This window comes from Budorcas taxicolor, chromosome 5 (assembly GCF_023091745.1).
Source record: "Budorcas taxicolor isolate Tak-1 chromosome 5, Takin1.1, whole genome shotgun sequence".
NCBI classification, from domain to species: Eukaryota; Metazoa; Chordata; class Mammalia; order Artiodactyla; family Bovidae; genus Budorcas; species Budorcas taxicolor.
This window is the reverse complement of record NC_068914.1, coordinates 159,172,779-159,192,928: the sequence shown is the minus strand read 5'-3', so window position 1 is coordinate 159,192,928 and position 20,150 is coordinate 159,172,779. Positions and strand designations below refer to the sequence as shown.

Here is a 20,150-nt window from a genome sequence, read left to right as displayed (position 1 = left end):
CACCAAAAACAAGGTTACATAGACACAAAATACATTTTTTTTCCTCGATCATTTTGATCCTTAAGTTTCACAATGTCCTCCCGGACACAGATTCCCAACTCTACTTACTTGCTGGAAGAAACCTTGCCTGCCCAAACTCGTTTCTTTGGAAAGTGCCCTCAGGAGCACACGTCTGGAAGGTTTGCTGCAAGCACTAAGCAAGAATACATTAAAAGCTCCTAGCACGCTTCTCACAATAGCCAATGAAGGGCCTGCTATTCCCAGTCTAACCTGTAAAAACAGGGACCCAACAGAAAGTCTTGAATGGCCTGGAATGGGTCTCATCTGGCACAAGGGTTCCAAGGCACCTCGGGATCCAGTTACCGGTGGGTCTGGGTCTCTCGCCTCCCAGCCGACCCTCCTGCTGCTAGGGGCTTCCGGGCACACTCCCACACGGCTCCTCCCCCTCCGGCAGGCTTGACTTGCACCACCACCAGGTGCAGCAGAGGAACATAGAGTGTCAAACGCTGATTCTGTTTACTTTCCATTTATTCACATTTCATGGATTGATACACTTGCTCAACGGGATCATTCAAAAACGGATACACACCGAGATTACATTGTCTGACAATTCAAGTATTTTAGCTTTAGAAAACAGTTTCCTATATAAAATAGAAAGCAAACAATTGATCCATTTGATATGCGACCAAGTTTCCCGTCTCTGCTACAACTGGGTCTGCCACACCAGCAACACACGCACACACACACACACACCTGTGTCTGTCACACCAGCGACACACACACACAGGCCTTGTGCTCAGAGCACCACACGGGAAGGAAGTTGTGACAGGCCCCTCCCTGTCGCCTACTGGTGCTCCAGGACAAAGCGGTCTGTGCTCAGAGACCTCACTTCCAGAATGAGGATGACTACCAGGGGTTTGGGAGCCAGTCGCTTAGTTTGTAAAAATGCACTGCACTTTCATTTGGATTGTTCTGTTCTGAAACAGAATAACTGACAAATGCTCAGAAACAGGCAATTTGCTGACCTTTAAAACTAAACCAGAAAAGCCTTCCCTAAACTCTAACAGTAAGGTAGAATATTAGTTTTTTCCCTCTACCCCAGAACAGGTAGGTATTTTTTGGCATGCAGCATATCAAAAATATGATTTAGAATTCAAACCATAAAATAATCCTTTTAAAAGAAAACCAGTCCATAAGCAGACCTGTGCTTTCATGAAAAACACAATCTGAAGTTTAAAAACTGGACACACATTCTCAGCCTGTAATTCTAATAATGAAAACAGCATAATACTCTTATTTTTTGCTTAATGGGAATGCTCAAAAGGAAGAGATGAACACACAGCAGTTAAAAAAAGGCCACTGGGATATTCGGTATTTGTAAAGATACAACACAATCTGATTTAAAGATATATACACCCTTTAGGCCACATTTACGACACTCTCTTCATAGATTCTCAAACCAAAGATAAAAACTTCATCCACATTCAACATTTTAAAGCCTAATTTCTAATAACTTGTTAAAAAATAAATCTAAACCCAAGGGGTAGAATTGAGCTGTTAAACAGTGGGGACAAAAAGGCCAGCCCTCCAGGGGCCAAGGCGCCCCTCCCCCAGTAACATACATGGACTTAAGATTTTACAGAGAAATCCACATACACTTACTAGGCTTTTTTACACTCAGACATAATTAAAGTGGAGACCGGCAAGTTCCTAAAGGACAAGAGTGATTTTAAGACAATACCACATTTTGACATGGTATACACACCACATGTCCCCCCTGTAATTTCCACTTTAACAGTACAGTCTTAGCAAGAATTTGCTGGGAATGTTAGAAAAAAAGAAAGCCACACACACCCAGTAATTAAAAAAGACAAACTTTTTAGGATGCTGGTGGGGAAGGTTAATCCAATCATGACTTTCATGCCATTTTTGGTGAACATTCCACATCACATGCAAAGGCTAACAAAATAATGCACCAGAGTTCCTACAGATAAAGAAGTCTGTGAGCCTGACTTTCTGGTGGGACAAGGAGCATGTGAAAGCTAGGACGTGCTGATGAGGTTTGTTCCCCAAGTTTCCCCATCCCTGTAACAGCTGGATAAACCTAGTGTGAAAAGGGAAGGGCCAGTATTAAGTAATCAACCACTTGTTAACTAAAACTCATCTACAACGAACACTCATGAACTTCTCATTTCTAAAAAGTAAAAGAAACAACAATTGCCACTTCCTCCCCAGGCCTCATGATACAGCCAAATGATTCCCTAATAGTGCATGTTATCTACCCAGAGTCACACATGGGCCAAAGCCTCCCACGGAATCAGAGGTGAGAGTGCAGTAGTATAAGAATTTCATGATCGGTGTTGGCCCAGCTACTTGACCTCAAGTATTAAACAGTAACGTATCATAAAGTGGTTTCCCTGCTCCCTTTACATCTAAAAATTGTATTTTTTTTTAATGAAAGCAACTGTACTAGCTACAGTAATTTTGGCTTATCTTTTTTTGAAGTCAGAAGACGTTATGTTCTGAAGAGCAGAATATACAAGTGTGAGCCCTCAGGCACAGACCCTGAGCCTGTCTGGTACCAGCATTAAATGACTCGTGAGGAATCAAAGTGGACATTGAGAGCATCAAACCTGACATCGAGTTCGCGTGACCAGTCTTCAGAGAGCGCTAGTGCTAGTTATCCAAAAGCTATGGAGAAGCAACGTGGCCGCCCCGGGTGCAGCCATGGCTCCTTTCCACATGAACATACGGACCACCTCACCATTAAAAAGTAAATGGAAATTTCAGTATCAAATGTAGAATACACTGGTGTCTAAAAGTTAAAGGCAACGTTTACACACACAACTTCCTCTTCCATTACCTTATTGCGTGTTTCCTGCTTAGTTCACATGGCTCATGTGTAATAAAAGCTCCTATGACTTAAGTTTAGGGTTTAGATCCATAGGGTTCATCACGGTACAATTAACTAAGAGCATATTCTTTCCCTTTTGTTGTACGGTTTAACCCTTTTTTCTATAAGGGTTGTGACCACTGTCTGTGGCCTACAAACTACCAAATTTGTGCTTTTCAACCTCTTTCCTGGCAAGCCCCCCATCCCTTGCCTCTAGGGGGATACAGAAGTAAGAGCACCTCATGAAGGAACCTACAAAACCAAACAACAAGCTACTCATTTCCTCTTAAAATGAAAAAGCAGCTCTGGAATCCTAGGAAAGCAGCCTGTGGGGTTAGAGGCCAGCGTCCACATGAAAACGGCTGAGGACCCCACTGCTGAAGGCAGACGTCGCAGCTGTAAAGTAACATGACAAAGCTCAGGGGAGCACCTCGGCCACAGCGCGGCAGCAGGTCCACCCCACACCAGCCACGCCCACCGGAGGACGCGCGGCCGGGAGGCTGCGCAGATGCTGGCAGCAGACCCCAAGCCCTGGATCAGAAAAGCCTTTGGGAAATCTAATCGATACCCTGATTTCAGTCCATTAAGAAATCACTTGTGGTTAGTTTAATAAATGAATGTTAAAAATCTTCCAAAATTTTTCTTTCAAATGTATTTTACACATTAGACAGTTCTTAAGAAGGGAGAATGCAGTTTCTTAACACTTAACATTGAAGGTTTTATTGGCCTTTTAATATTAATGTTCCCCACAAAAGTTTTAAGTTATCTCTAAGTCCTAGAACGTCAAAGTAAGAAGAGAAGAAAACTGACTAAGCTCAGGGGCGCTAGGGGAAGCAGCAGCTTGGCAGCCACTCCTCGGCGGGCATGCTCAGGCACCCTTCTTCTCCAGGAGGATTCTGTGCAGCTCATCTGCGTCCTCGCTTGTCTTCACCCGGATCAACATGGGGACGGGGGTGGCGGCGTTCTTCTCATCGACGGGCGGGTTCGGAACGCAGACGACGAGCACGTTGTTCTTCCCTGTGCGGGTGCACGGCATGCTGGGTGCAATCAGGATGTTGAGCAGTATGTTGCCTGCATTGAAACAAAGGGAAAAATGCATCAAAATAAACTACTTTCCATGAGACTACACCTTTAACAGGCTAAACATTAAACAATTATGCAATGCATACTTAACACGGAGCCACAGGAACGTCACAAAAAGGACCTGGTTCCCTGACAGTATGGGGTCCCCGAGAGAGGAGCACGGGGCCTCTGGCAGGACGTGGACTCGGCCCCACCGAGGCCTTCTCCCCAAGAGTGGTCAGCTGGGAAATGGCTCTGTCACAGGGGGCAGCACGCTCACAGGCAAGAGTGAGCGCACTGTGACTGCACCACAGGTCAGCTGAGCCCACATGAAAGAAAGGAGCTTCACAGGAGTCTGTTTCAGGAACACAGTCTGGTGTCGCCTGGCAACCCCGACCACTTCCCCTCAGAACCCCCACCCAGGCACTACCCCCTCCTTTCAGAGGACTGTTAATGGTAAAGCTGGAGGGTGGACAACAACGAGTTAATGATTTTTTGCTACATAAAAAGGATCTCTTTACAAGGTTAATTCTCCTGGAGAGTTAACTAAACCGTCCAATTTACCTACAGTTTCTTAGTCACAGTTCTAGCACAAAGGAAAATGAAAACATTTTGTTTCTTCCTTGGCAGTAGCTTTCTAATACATCGAGTTTTCCTTCTGCACTATCACCCCAGCGTTCAAATAAAGCTGTAAGTAATGTGTCAGTATAGGATGAATTTGTCCTGAACAATCTCTATTCTATTCCAAAAAACACATCAACATACTTGAAAATCTTGAAGACTAAAATCAGCAAGGAAGAGAGCTTCTATGTACCGTGTAATTATGATTATTTTGTGCCACCTGAAGAAAAAGGTACTCACCTAAATTGGTGTCTGCCCGCACTAACAGCTGTGTCTTCTGATTCGCTGTAGGTTTTAAATGCAGAGTGCCCACACCCTTCTCTTTAAATTCATTTTCTTTCTTGTAAAATAGTTTACACCTAAGGAGAAAAATAATCGATATGATCACTCAGTGACATGTCACGAAAGCCACACGATTTTCCAACAGCCCCTGCTCATGCTTGTGTGGAAGCCAGTTAGTAAATACAGCAGAGGGAGCTTGGAAGAGTCTTCTGTTGACCCAAATCAGGTCTGCACACAAGGCAGGTAAGAGAATCCGATGAGACGGTCTACAGCCCCTCCTTTTTTCTCACTATTACACAGCAGGCCTGATACAATTCTTCACAATGGTTTCTGAAACTATCCTTTCTCAGGTCAGGCAAAAATCACTGCCAAGCACCTTACAGCTCCCAGATGTATTGGTCCTGAGCTCAAGAGCTGCCCCTGGTGCTTAAAGAACAGGAACATACAGGACAAACACTCTGCCCCTCCCCCTCACCTTTTCCCTATTTCTTATTTTTGAATTATTAAACAAGTCAAAACCACTGCCTGTTCCTTTGATTCACTATGATTAGAAAAAAACCCTGGGTTAGAGTCTCTGTGGTCCAGTGGTTAGGACGCGGCACTTCCACTGCTGGGGCCAGAGTTCAATCCCTGGTCAGGAAATTAAGATCCCACAAGCCTTGAGGAGTGGCAAAACAAAAACCAAAAAAACCTCATTCAAAACAAGCAAAAAGTGCCCTTAGTCAGGGTCATTCCCTTACACCATCAGCATAATTATTTTAAAACAGGCAAAAGGAATTGGTCCCTTTTTAAAAGTTCTCAAAAATAAACATTTGAAATCCAACGGGATTTGGTGATTTATACTATGAAAACTGCTGACTTACTAAGTCTGAAATTTTTGTATTAGAAAAACATATCCAAGGGAAGCTTTAAGGGCACAAATGTTTTTCAGTAAAATCTTTATTAAAAAGCACTAATTTCATTTCACTGAGAGATAACCAAAAATTTCCCTTCAGCCTTTTTCTGAAAGGGAAACTCTCATTAAACAAAATCCCCCCAAACGCCAAACCAGCTTGTATCCCTGGGGGAAGATGGAGTAAAGTAAAGCCAAATCTAGAATCACTGACATAGATGACTATCTCTGCAGGGAAAGGAAGGGAAGAAGGGAAGGAGAAAAAGGGAGAGAACAATGAGGTAAGAGATGAGGACAAGAAAAGAGTTTCTAAAGCACCTGAAAAGCTGAAAGAGCTAAACTAGCATAAAAGAGCAGGCTTCGCCCAGCAGGAAATTTAAAGATCATATTATTTTTAAATAAACAGGCCCAGAATTCTTCCTTGTCCCAATTCTGGGAGCAGGCACAGCCTGACCCCAGGAGGGGTGCCTGGTAAACTCTGCAGGAACGATGTTGCCCATACGCTGCAGCCAGAAGCCTGTTTCCACGTCTCTGAAAATAAATTCATCAAGCGGGTTGCCGTGACTCTTACTTACTTTTTGGAGTAAAAAGCATCATCTTCTTTTACTTCAGTAACTACTACTTTTGGTGGCTCGTCATTCTCTTCTTCATCTCCACCTTTTGTAAAAACACCACCAGTAAGATTCAGATTAAGAGCCTGAAAATGTGATAAAAGAAGTTTGCCCCCCTCCCCGCCCCTCACCTAAACCTAAAAATTACATGTAAGCGGATACAGAAACTGAAAGCACAATCTAACTGTGTGTGGGGGGGTCACGGTGAGGAGGTACTTGCTGGATTTTTGTAGAAAGTCTTAGAACAAAAGTGTCCGTGCTTGTATGCAGAGTGCAGGCAAAGTTACACAGAAAAAGTCAACACTCACTTATACTCAGGTTAGCCACAAAAAGAAAAATCTTAGACAGGCTTCTAGCACATGAAATTTCATCCCCAAATATTCCTGTGATCATTTCTGCATCACGCCCAAGAACCAAAGAGCACAATGGCCAAAGATGAAGAAAACAAACATTTTACAGGGCTTGTTTGTCAGAGAAACGAGTCCCAAGCCAAGTCTAAGTAACTGAAGCTGTGTCTGCATTGCCACGCCTGTGGACATGCTGGTATGATGGGCGCCCTCCCGGTCTGAGCCCAAAGCACTAACCTTGACCCCAGTGCCCCAATCATAGGGGAGAGTAAGTCACTGGTGGACACAAATTACGATCCCCTTAAAGAGAAAGCAACTGCATAAAACTCAGTGATGAGTAACTAGAAAAAGAATTCTGCTGCTCAAACAATTCAGGTCACAAGATTTAAATTTTAAGAAGGTACTCCTGAGTTAGGGCATTTTGTTATTTTATCAAGTTCTCCAAGTCTTTCCATGCATAACACGTGATAACCACAGGGTGAGAAATAAGTGCTTTATGGAGTGGCGCCCTGCTGAGATGCAGACTCTATTCCCATTCAGCATCCTTTCTACAAACAGCAGAATCCCTGTGACTGTGACTCTCTCTCTGTTCATCTTATTTAAGATGGACAAAGGGAAGCTCTTTATTCTCTGCTTTGCCCTGGAGGGCTCTTGCCTGAGGATAGCTGAAGGCAGGGCAAAGTAACAGAAGGAAGTTTACCTCCAGGAAGAAAAACATAGTATTTATGGCCCACTGGCAACTGCAGTTTTCTTTTCAAAGATCAATATGCTAATACTTGGGGAATGCACTTTTAACTAGTTTTAAGTCTCTATACAGACACTACTTGTTCATGACCACCATGGGGTGAAGAGGGATAATGACACAACCCCTATTTGGAGATGTTCAAGCTGGATTTAGAAAAGGCAGAGGAACCAGAGATCAAATTGCCAAATTCAGTTGGATCACAGAAAAAGCAAGAGTTCCAGAAAAACATCTACTTCTGCTCCACTGACTATGCCAAATCCTTTGACTGTGTGGATCACAACAAACTGTAGAAAATTCTTAAAGAGATGGGGATACCAGACCACCTGACCTTACCTCCTGAAAAATCTGCATGCAGGTCAAGAAGTGAGAGTTAGAACTGGACATGGAACAACAGACTGGTTCCAAACTGGGCAAGGAGTATGTCAAAGCTGTCTATTGTCACCCTGCTTATTTAACTTATATGCAGAGTACATCATGAGAAACGCTGGACTGGAAGATGCACAAGCTGGAATCAGGATTGCCGGGAGAAATATCAATAACCTCAGCTATGCAGATGACACCACCCTTATGGCAGAAAGCGAAGAAGAACTAAAGAACCACTTGATGAAAGTGAAAGAGGAGAATGAAAAAGTTGGCCTAAAGCTCAACATTCAGAAAACGAAGATCATGGCATCCGGTCTCAACACTTCATGGCAAACAGATGGGGAAACAGTGGAAACAGTGACAGACTTTATTTTCTTGGGCTCCAAAATCACTGTAGACGATGACTGCAGTCATTAAGTTAAAAGATGCTTGCTCCTTGGAAAAAGTTATGACCAACTTAGACAGCATATTAAAAAGTGAAGACATTACTTTGCCAGCAAAGGTCCGTGTAGTCAAAGCTATGGTTTTTCCAGTGGTCAAGGACGGATGTGAGAGTTGGACTATAAAGAAAGCTGAGGGCTGAAGAATTGATGCTTTTGAACTGTGGTGTTGGAGAAGGCTCGGACGCAACTGCACTGACTGAAGAACAACGGAGAGAGCGGAGGGGATGGGATTACCACCTGGTTTGGGGCACTAACAAGACACACCACGAACACTTCTAGAAAGGCGGCTACAACCCAGACATTTGTCCCCCAAGGTTATGAAGTCTTGTTGCTGCTGTCCTTCAGTCCCCAAATCATAGCCAGCTCTTTGCCACCTCACAGACTGAAGCACACCAGGCCTTCCCGTCCCTCACCTTCTCCTGGAGCTAGTCTAAGTTCATGTCTATGGCGTCTACCTATTTTATTTATAGTACTGTTTTGCTATGTGAATTTATAAGCAAATCTCTTAAAACATTTCAGTGAACATCTATGATGAGTTTTTTTCAATAAAATAAAAATTTTCAAAAAATGTTAGTTTTTTTCTTAATGGAAAGGCATGTGTTTGATGGTTTTTCAAAGTTCCCGTGCCGGATGTTTTTATATTATTTTTATATTCGTAATCCTTAAAATAATCCTATAAAATAGGTCTTACTCTATTTTACAAATAAGGAATCAGAGAAGTTAACCAGCCCTGCCCAGGATCACACACATGTCTAGGCACTGACGGAGTCTGGACGTGAATCCAGACCCACCTCACTCACAAGACTGTGCTTTTCCCACTAAACACAGAGCTCACAGGAACCTGAAACAGGCCTCAGGCACTGAAAACTGCGCTTACCTTTGCATTCGTTGCCGCCACTTTCTGCTTGGCTCTCCAATGTTTTAGTGGAAAATGGTGAAGAAACCGGTTTACTCTGGGTAGTATCTTTGCCAAATAAACTGGAGTTTCCAGAAGAAAATGAAAATCCAGTCAAGGGGCCCGAATTTAACGAGCCCATAACAGAACTCTCAATTTTCTTGCCAAAATTAAACGAGGCACTTGTGGCTCCTAGTGATGGGTCCTTGCTCTTTTCAGACACAGCTTCTACCTTCTTTTCAGACATATCCTCCGTTTTGTTGACATGAAACAAAAATGGTGACTCTGGTTGTAATTTTGTTGAACCAAATAGAGAAGGAGGCTGTGCTTCAACTGATATTTTGTTGGCTTCACGTTCAGAACTACTGCTGCCACTGTTCCCGTGTTGCTGTTCGATGCTTGCTAAGTATTTCTCATAGTCTTTAAAGATAGGTGTGAGGTCGCAGAGCGGGTTTGTGTTCACGTGCTTCACGATCCAATCCCGAACGGAGCAGTTTAAAGCTGCCAGCTGTTTGTGATAGGCGTTCCCGTGGCGAGCAGCACCAGAGGAGGAAGGCTGCTGACTGTCACCGTTAGTTTTAGGAGTTGAAATCTTTTTATCGACCAAGGAAGTAGGGCCATTTGTAGCAGTAGATCCTATAGGAAATTACATGTTTAAGAATTTATTCAGAAGCTGATTTAATTAAGCCATTCAGATTTTCATACCGGTCTGCCTTCACATTTTCTTTTATCGTATCCCATTTTTGTTCCAGTTCAATATGCGTATATATAGTATTCAAAAACTAGTTATTACAAAAATCAAATCAAACATTTTACATATATATATGAATGTGTATATATATATTTTTTCACATGCTTGCATTAAACCTGTCATTTTAAAATAATCTTTTCCTTCAAAAGGATGCCCACTTCCCCTAAAACTGTCAGAAGAGTTAGTATAAAACTTAACCCCTAAGGTTGTAGGAACATATATTAATGCAGTTAAAATCTTAACAGAAGTGCTTATTTTAATCATACTAAACACTTTGCCAAATTTAAATGAAACAGTATACACTCTTAGAATAATTCGCTAAGTATGATCCAATGAGTCAGGATCACTTCCAAGAATCAGAGATTTTAACCCACAAGCCCATTCTCTGTCACTAATTCCAAGATTCTTGAGTAATTTCCTCAAAACAGGATGAGGCAATCAACATGTCCGGGGCAAAATAAACCAAGCCTGGGAATGCAGGTGTGTGGCACACAGGAAATCCTTGGTACATTATAATGAATGAGGTGGAGGGATGGGAGGCCTTCACCTAGGGGCCACTAAGAGCTTCTGTTTCTCTTTTGATCCTTAGGTCAATTCTGAGGTCATATTAATTTCACAGTTGACGGGAGATTTGGAAGCTCAAAGGTTAAGGAACTTTACCAAGGTCACACAGAGCTGGTAACTGGCAGAACAGAACCCAGGCTATTTTGGCCTGTACTCTACTCACTCTGTAATTAGCCAAAAGCTCCCTAATTTTTGTCCCTTTCATCATTACTGTGTTCTTGCTCCTACAGCTGCAGAACCCAGAGAAAAGTTAAAAAAAAAAAACAAAAAAAAAAAACCCACAACTTTCAAAACTACTTTTTATAGATTATCCTTACACAGGTTAAGACAGGGGAAGAAGAGCCTACTTACCGAAGGTGGCCTTGGTCTCAGTTGCTGTCCTCATGCTGGAGAAGGGAGGGGCACTAGTTATGCTGTTTCCATTTGACAGTCCTTCCAGAGGCTTCCCTCCAGCACCATTACCAAATCCAGAAAACCCTCCTCCTCCAGAAGATGCAACCAAACCTTTAAAACCTTTAAAGGCCCCTCCACCATCAGACTAAAAAATAAAGAAAGAACACACATTAGGTAACTCTTTTTGTTTCCAAATAAGCAAGCAAATGGCAGTATTCTCTTGGCTAAACAGTACCCACAACCCTTGTGCAACCAGCATTAAAGGAAACTGCCAGTGCAAGGAGAGACAGAACATGGATTTTACTCCTAATGACTGCTTTGCAAGCTGAAACTGCCTTCATGTAACAGGAAGGATAGATGGAATCTAGAGTGAAATAATTCTTAAAAACCTATTTATGATATAGAAGGTCAAAAAGACTATTTCAAATAAATTTATGGACTCACCACCAGCTACAGAACTATAAATAAAACACATTCTCAACATAACTAAACCCCAAATGAAAGACTTTCCATATACTATTCAAAGACCAAGTGCCTAAGGAAGTTATAGAAACATCAAGTTAGGTTCACTGAAAGCATTTTACCCACTCCTTACAATTTCCTACGAACTTCTGGCGCTTTCAGCCTGTGTTCACTGTACAGAACTCTGGTGCTTTGGGGGTGTCTGGCACACTTCCTGACATTCGAAAGCTGCTCTCGGCAGCGTGCTCTGCACCGTCTCTTCCTCGTCACTGTCACTCGCACGCAACGGCAGGCCTGGCCCTCCTCAAGCCTATCTTCCCAGGCATCAGGTCCTGGCCACAAGTTCCTGCTCTCAGGCCTCTTCCCAGCAGCCCCCATGGCTTCGAACTCCTGGATGGGAAACCTACCAGAGCTGCAGCCATCTCCCAACTCCTGTTGAGTGCCCAGCCAGTATACCTAATGGTTTCCTAGAGAACTCCATGTGGATACACCACAGGCCCTGAAATACTTTTCTAAAACAAAATCAGTAATTTCCTCATGAAGTCCCTTCCCCCCTATATCTTCTCCATGAAACAGCTATCAAATATTACTTGGCTCAAGACCTACATCCAACCAGTCACCAGTCTTAAGAATGACATTAGGCCAGAAAATAACTCAGAATAAAGAAAAATTGAACAAAGCCACCACAGAAATGCAGCTGAGCAGGTTTATTCCAAGGATGCCACCCAGGCTGTTCAAACAAGCCTCTCTTGACTGACAAGAGACGTCCAGGTCACCAAGACAGCACTCACGGGTCTGGGATGAAGAGCTGTTAAACATGGAGTGATTGCTGAATATGGAGCCATGATTTCAGTTCATGAATTATAACTCATATTTTATCTTTTTGAACACAAGGATGAAATATTGTGCCAGGAAACAGCTATGGCAAACCTAGACAGCATATTAAAAAGCAGAGACATTACTTTGCCAACAAAGGTCCATCTAGTCAAAGGTATGGTTTTTCCAGTAATCATGTTAAGGATGTGAGAGTTGGACCATAAAGAAGGCTGAAAGCCAAAGAATTGATGCTTCTGAACTGTGGTGTTAGAGAAGACTCTTGACAGTCCCTTGAACTGCAAGGAGATCAAACCAGTCAACTGTATATTCATTAGAAGGACTGATGCTGACGTTGAAGCTCCAATACTCTGTCCACCTGATGCGAAGACCCTGATGCTGGGCAAGATTGCAGGCAGGAGGAGAAGGGGACGACACGAGACGACTGGATGGCATCCCCGACCCAATGGACACGAGTTGAGCAAGCTCGGAAGGATGGGGAAGGAGAAGGGAGCCTGGTGGGCTGCAGCCCATGGGCCGCAGAGTCGGGCACAACTGAGCAACTGAACGCCAACACACGGTGGCAGGAGCACCAAATGGGGGCGCTTCTGCTGGCCTCCAAGGCAGTGCCCACCCACACCCCGAGCCTAGGGAGCAGAGAAGGCTTAGAAGGTCTTTCATTTTCCCTGTCTTCTTCCCGACCCCCACTTCCCTTGCTTTCCAATTACTATATTCATTTTTCCACTTCACACTAGAGCACAGCTTGAATTTGTCTACATCTATCTCTAATTTCCCAACTGGATAAGCTCCCTGTAAGGCACAGATGTCATTTATTCTCTTTTACATCTCCCATGGTCTTCACCAAGCTTGTGCACAAGTGAACTAAGCATTTTAAAAAGCATTTATTAACAACTCAATCAAAAAATGGACAAAAGGTCTAAATAGACATTGCCCCAAAGAAGATATACAGATGATCAACAGGCATGTAAAAAAAATGTCCAACATCACTAATTATTATAGAAACACAAATCAAAACTACAATGAGGTATCACTTCACACAGGTCAGAATGGCTACCATCAAAAAGTCTACAATTAATAAATGCTGGAGAAGACATGGAGAAAAACGTGCCTTCCTACACTGCTGGCGGGAATGTAAACGGGCACAGCCACTAACGGAGCAAAGTATGAATGTTCATTAAAAAAAAAAAAATAGAACTACCATACAGTTTAGCAATCCCACTCCTGGGCATTTATCCAGACAGAACTAGAATTCAAAGATACACGCACCCCAAAATTCACCGCAGCACTATGTACAATAGTCAACACGGGGAAGCGCCCTAAGTGCCCCCTGATAAACGAGTGGATGTGCTGTGTGCTGTCTCACTGACTCTCTGCGACCCCGTGGACTGTAGCCCATCAGGCTCCCCTGTCCATGGGAATCTCCAGGCAAGAATACTGGAATGGGTTGCCATTTCCTTCTCCAATGATAAACCACTGTACATTTTTAAAAGGCATAATTGATAGATTACATAAATGTTAATTTTTTTTAAAAAAGCATTTACTGATCTGATTGTTCCCAGAGGTGGAAATACTCTACAACTCAGAAATAAAGTTAGTGTTTAGAACCAGGAAACACTCACTTCGAATCCAACATTTCTACGCTTTGCTTTCTTTATGGCTCTATTCTTCAAGACTTCCTCACTGGCCACCGAAAACGTTCCCACCTGCAGGAGTGCACAAATCAAACAGCAATAAGAAAACGGCAAAAAGAAGGTAAAATGCTGAACTTTTAAAAAGCTAGACCAAGACAAACTGATATATCATCTGGGTTTTAAGTACTGTTAATACTGGTAACACAAATTATGGAGAGCATATATTAAACTAAAGTTTATGTCTCTTATCTGTCTTATGAATTTCATTGCTAGTCAGGTGAATCAGAAATGTTTCAGAAACTACAAATCCAGACTTCGAATCACAATTCAGAGAGAAGAGTGCATACATCAACTTTCTAAGAAGACTAAGACCATCAAAACCCTGGCACAAAACTGTTCATGATCAATTCTTCAAATATATTCAAAGACATTACCCAGATGTCAGAGCTAGCATCTTACTACTATAGTTTTCAAAAATTAAGTTCATAATACACATTATTTTAAAGAACAGCTCTGCCCATTTGCCCATGATCCAGAAGACCTCTGAGGGACCTGGGACTCTAAGTGACCTGTTGGAAATTTGCTGAAAATCTTCGGCTTTACTTCACCCCTTCTTTTACCTTAGAGGAATGGCATAAAATACTTGCTGTAAAAAGTTCTCTTCTATACTTATTTCAGATAAACTTTGGAATCTCTGAACCCACAGAAGGGATCATCTGACTACACCTGACTCAAATGTAATGTCCTTCCACCCACATTTCATTAGAATCTATCCAAATGGAAGTTCTTTCATTTCTGAAATATTTTAATGTCAAAACAAATCATTATGTGGTAGGCCTGGAACGTGACTATAGCCTAAAACATGGAAAAAACTTAGTTACCAAAGACGTGCTTAAAAAGTACCAAGTCAGTCAGAATTGTTAAAAACACTTCTTTATAAGCCCATACTTGTGTTTTGGTTTCCCTAAAAATACTAGTACACATATTTGTAAAGGAAAAATATTAGTACTAGAAAACAGATTAAGAAAGAAAGAAAACAGCAGTCTAAGAATTATCTTGGAAATGCTTTTGCAAACTATATGTATATTTTTTAACTTAGCACACTTCTTTTAACTTGAAAGGCTAACTTGGTTCAGGCTTGGTCAGTGAACTGGCCTGGGAAAATCAAACTGCTGATGAGGCATTTCAGAAATGCAGCTGTGTTTTATTCTTTTTAAGAGAAAAATTAAAAGGTTTCCTCAGGGAAGACCATTTTTGTTAGGAAAGAAACTAGGCCATCTAAATTCTATTCCTGTTAACCCAGCTGGGGGTGGAGAGTGTCTCAGATCTTTAATATGAAATAAAACAGGACTCCCAGAAGCAGTACAGTAAGGGAGGCAACCTCAATCTTCTAAAATCTAAAACTGTGAGTATGGCAAACTAAGACACTGGTGGTAAAACACTTTTCAAATTTACTTTATAACTAGATTATTTACTCAGCCTTCAATCTGGACTAAAACCATTGGCTGAGTGTGCGCAACGAAATGCTATATGAAATTCAGGAGGAAGGTGATTCTACAAAGGAGTAGAGTATTGAAGGAATAGTTGCTAATCGAAAAGCACACCCTTCAATTTCTATACTAAGCACAGATCATAAGAAACCGTATTATTTCCAGTTCAGTTCCGTTCAGTCGCTCAGGCATGTCTGACTCAGCGACCCCATGAATCGCGGCACACCAGGCCTCCCTGTTCGTCACCAACTCCAGGAGTCCACCCAAACCCATGTCCATTAAGTCAGTGTTGCCATCCAACCATCTCATCCTCTGTCGTCCCCTTCTCCTCCTGCCCCCAATCTTTCCCAGCATCAGGGTCTTTTCCAATGAGTCAGCTCTTCGCATCAGGTGGCCTAAGTACTGGAGTTTCAGCCTCAACATCAGGATGCTCTTGAAAAGGCCTTTTATTTTTACGACAGAGTCTTCATGAGGAATCACAAAACAAATTTAAATTTGGAAGTAGCAGGAAATCATTCTTAGGGAAAGCACTTTTTACCTCTTCTGCTTCATCTTCTTGATCCCAATTCCTATCTGTCAATTCCTTCTCGGCGATTCTTTTGGCCATTTTTTTGAACCTAAAGGTAAAAAGATTAGAAGTAGTAAGCTTTTGTTGTTAAGTCGCTCAGTCATGTCCAACTCTTTGCAACCTTTTGGACAATAGCCCGCCAGGCTCCTCTGTCCTTAGGATTTCCCAGGCAAGAATACAGGAGAGGGTTGCCATTTCCTTCTCTAGGGGATCTCCCCAGTCTAGGGATTAAACCCACGTCTCCTGCACTGGCAAGCGGGTTCTTCACCAATGAGCCACCAACGCACCCAGTAATAAGTCTGCTTTTCTAAAACATGATTTAACTCTTACAACAAATTTTTAAAATTTACTTTAGCATGAAATGAGATATTCCTGATACCAGTAGGCACTTCTTTAACGAGAACAGTATAACATTGTTAGGCTCGCAGTGTCACAAATCCAACAAAAATTACAGGAGAAGGCAGCGAGGCCTTCTAAGGCACAGTGAAAAACAATAAAACTCCATCTGAAAAAAAATGCTCATCATACACTGCTTTTTAAAAATCAGAAATCTACAGAACTGCATAATAAACAACAAATGCTCAATTAACTTAACTCCATGTAAATTACATTTATACATAGCCTGGCTATAGGCCAGATATTTTTAATATTTAAAATTCTCTTAAGGATATTTAGTAAAGTTTGACCTTAGTTAAGAATGTGAACGAGCTATTATTTTCACTACAAGAGTACAGATGGTCCCTGGCTTCAAGGGTTCATCTTGCAAGTTTTCAAGTTTATGATGGTGGAAAAGCAACACTCGTTAGGTAGAAACCTTCCTTTAGATTTTTACTTTTTCTCAGGCCAGCACCATAAGGTATGATATTTTCCTGTGATCTTGGGCAGTGGCAACAAGCCACAGCTCCCAGCCAGCTAGCCAAGCCACCACACCACGGATACACTTACAACCATTCTGTACCCATATAACTATTCTGATTTTCATTTTCAGTATAGTATTCAAAAAATTATGAGATACTCAACATTACTATACAACAGTCTTTGTGTCAGTTGATTCTGCCCAACAGAAGGCTAATGTCTGAGCACTTTTAAGGTAGGCTGGGCTATGATCTTCAGTAGGTCTGATGTACTAAATGCATTTTCGACTTACAGTACTTTCAACTTACCATGGGTTTATTGTGACATAATCCCAACATATGTTGAAGAAGACAGTTCAAAATATGATTAACATGACTGTGTTAACATTCTTAGAATTCTTAATTCTTCAATAACAAGCCACCAGCAGCAGAAACCAACATAACATTGTAAAGCAATTGGCATCCAGTTAAAAAATAAATTTAAAACAAACAAAAAAATCTCCCCAAAAGAAAAAGAAGCCATCAGCTCAACTTCTATTCAAGGCTTGCTGTTGTTTAGTCGCTAAGCTGTGTCCGACTCAAGCATTCACACCTTAAAATTTCCAGTTTATTTTCTGATCCTAAGATGTGTATCTGTTGCTATTAAAATCTGAAACAATCAATGGAGAGCTCCACTGTGAGTGTTGTGCTTGGCTCTTCCCTAACATCAATGAAATGGGCCAAAACACTCCTTACCTTGCCTAGAGATTTACTGATTAGCCTGGAACACTAGCCAGGGTTCTTGAAAACCAGCCTAGCTTCCTTCCTAGTCCTTCCCCACTCTTATTTGCCCTCAAGACCACAACCCACCAGAGAAGTTTCTAGAAGCTCCTGGTCATTAAGATACAAACTGACACATCACCCATGGGGCACAGTAAGATCTGTAAAATAAAATTCAAATGCCAGCATTCCAAAGTCCTCCAAAATCCTATCCCCTGGTAGGATAATCACAGAGCAATTTTCAGCTTTTAATAATCTCCTAATAATCTCTGAATTTTTCTTTTACCAAGTGCTTTTTTCTGATTACAGAATAAATGGCTTTAAAGTCCCAGATTCTAAAACGTAAGTGAGAATTAACATAATTTTGTCATTACTTGCAAATCTTTTTTAATGCCTCCATTCCAAACACTCGGTCAAGTTTTGCTATTAATCTTGTCATCCAGAAAACAAACAAGGTACCCTTCCGCATAAATTCTTAGTAAACTTTAACTGTTCAGAGGCCAGGCCTCTGTGTGGGTTCTTTTGGGCCATTTTCCCATTCAGTAACTAACACCTCCACCAGAGGGCAGAAAAGGGGAGAAACTTAAACAGTCTATTTTTGCTATTAACTTGATAACCTAACTAGTTATTAACAGGGAAAAAGGAGTGGAGCTGAAAGTGCAAAAACTTTTAAGTGTTAAAATTGTAACACCTAACCCATAGCCACAACTGAAGACAACTGGCATAGTCAACCTAAATTAATACAGCCAATTTATTTCCTATTCCATATTTATCCAATCTCCATTTTTATCAAATCAAAGAATAACCAGAGGGCAGGTATCTTTGTTTCACTCACTCAGGTACCTCAAAACCCGCCCCCCTCTACGATAGACGATCTAGAATCAGAGATCTGGGACACTGCAAAATTGAGAAAAATACCACAAAATGTTAGCATCCAGTTTTGCCATGTTGTTGTTGAAGACCTTGGGCAAATTATTTCATTTTTGTGCCTCCATTTCTTTACTTCACAACAGGGAGGTGCTGTGAAATTTATAAACAAAAAGCTTAGCTTAGAGGAGTGGCTGGAACCGAGGTAGGACTCAATATATCTTATCAAAGAGAAAAGCTCTGTCAGAAACAAAGGCTCTAAAATACCTTCCCTCCCTAACTTAAAGGTTGTAGTGTGGAAAAACAAAATTATCTTGAATTATGAACCGGGCTCTAAACAAGACTTTACCAAATCCATGTTTTATTTCAAAGCATGGTACTTCAGACAATCACATTTCTTTGAAAAAGGGAAAAAGTGCCGGTAACGTACTTAGAACAAAGCCTGGCACCTCGAGTCTTTAAGTGTTAAGATCTAAGAACGTAAAAAAAAATGTGGGCTTGTGGTTTAGGAGGCACCAAATCATGAAATGATTACTGGGTATGAGGCATACCTCGGGACAGTAAAGTCGAAAACTTTCGGTAATTGGGGAAACTTTATGCGTGCCTGCTCAGGGAATTCTGTGATCTCTGCCACCGCGGGCTGCCCCCACCGTGGGGTGACTTCGGTCCACGTCGGTCTACTCTAAGACGGGAACAGATTGGAACATACTTGACAGCGTGATCCCCGGAGGAAAAGTGGAACCTGGGGCCGGCCCCCGGGGACTGAAACGCTCGGGGAAAACGGAATCCTCGAACATCGCTTCTTAATCGAACGGAGTCAAGTGATCAGTGGCCTGTGGCTGCAGTACAGGAGGAGGGTGGTGGAAGGAGCGGAGCGAGACGAGCTCCGGGAAGAAGCGCGAGGAAACACACCGAGCCAGGACGGCCCCTTGCCTCTCCGGCTCCCGCCGCCGCCGGGGCCGCAGGGGCCCCGCGCCCGGGCCCGGCCGTCCCCAAGTCGGACACCGCAGCCCCGACAGGCCGGCCCCGAGCCCGGCCTCACAAACACCCCGCCGGGTTGCGTCGCGGCCGACACCGCGCGCCACCCTCCTCCGCTCCCTCAAGCGCCGCGTCCCCAGCCGGCGCCCCGCCCCGCGCGCCACCCTCCTCGCGCTCCTCGTTTCAGGCCCGGGTCCGGCACCCGGAGCCCGGCTTCCTTCTCTCAGGCCCGGCGCCCGCCCCTTCCGTGCCGCCCAGTCGGCCCGCCCCTCACCTCTCCGGTGGCTGCGGCGGCCCTCGCTGGGCTGCGGGCGCGGCGAAGCCGGGGTGCGCAGCGGCGAGCAGGTGCGAGGTCGCGGCCGCGGCACTCGGGTCTGAAGCGGCGCGCGGTCGTTTCTGGTGTGCTGAGAGCCTCGAAGGATTCGGTGATCGGCAACCCCTGAGTCTCAAACAGCATGTCCTTCGGGGTTGGGGGGCTCTCGTTTCTCTGCGTTGAGCAGTGCGGGGAGGCAAGCCGTCCGTTCAGCAGGAGACGGCTGAGAGAACAGGGCCCCACACACCTCAGGCCGCCATTTTGTAACTCGAATCGAGCCCTCACGATCAATTCGAAAAAAAAAGGGAGGAAAGAAACGCCCGCGTCCAGCTACTGCGCAAGCGCGCCGGAGCCTCGGTTGGCAGCACTACCCACGGCAGCGGCCGGGCCTCTCGCAGCGCCTGCGCCCAACGGCTTTGGAGAAAACCGTCGCCGAAGGCGCGTTCCCCGTCTTTCGCATGCGCGCGCGCAAGCGCACAACCCACGCTCCGGCAGGAAGTCCGCGCCGGGGGGCGGGGCTTGTGCGCGTCGG

At 43.4% G+C, this 20,150-nt stretch overlaps 1 protein-coding gene across 1 annotated transcript; it reads right to left on the bottom strand.

The window, feature by feature from the left end:
- Positions 1 to 510: 510 nt before the first annotated feature.
- Positions 511 to 19,904, bottom strand: NUP50 (nucleoporin 50). Its single transcript, XM_052639836.1, has 8 exons — positions 19,580 to 19,904; positions 15,818 to 15,896; positions 13,778 to 13,861; positions 10,821 to 11,007; positions 9,137 to 9,790; positions 6,326 to 6,407; positions 4,817 to 4,935; positions 511 to 3,964 (listed from the first exon to the last, which is right to left on the bottom strand). Exons 2-8 carry the CDS (start codon positions 15,884 to 15,886, stop codon positions 3,762 to 3,764), a joined length of 1,398 nt encoding a protein of 465 aa, XP_052495796.1. The 5' UTR covers positions 15,887 to 15,896; positions 19,580 to 19,904; the 3' UTR covers positions 511 to 3,761.
- Between the last annotated feature and the right edge of the window lie 246 nt (positions 19,905 to 20,150).

Bases quoted from the DNA above. Each gene is read 5' to 3' on its own strand.
- NUP50 (XM_052639836.1), bottom strand. From the start codon at position 15,886: ATGGCCAAAAGAATCGCCGAGAAGGAATTGACAGATAGGAATTGGGAT. The intron at 13,862-15,817 runs GTAAAAAGTGCT...GCACTCCTGCAG, and splicing joins AAGAAGATGAAGCAGAAGAG to GTGGGAACGTTTTCGGTGGC. The intron at 11,008-13,777 runs GTGAGTGTTTCC...TTTATTTTTTAG, and splicing joins GTAGAAATGTTGGATTCGAA to TCTGATGGTGGAGGGGCCTT.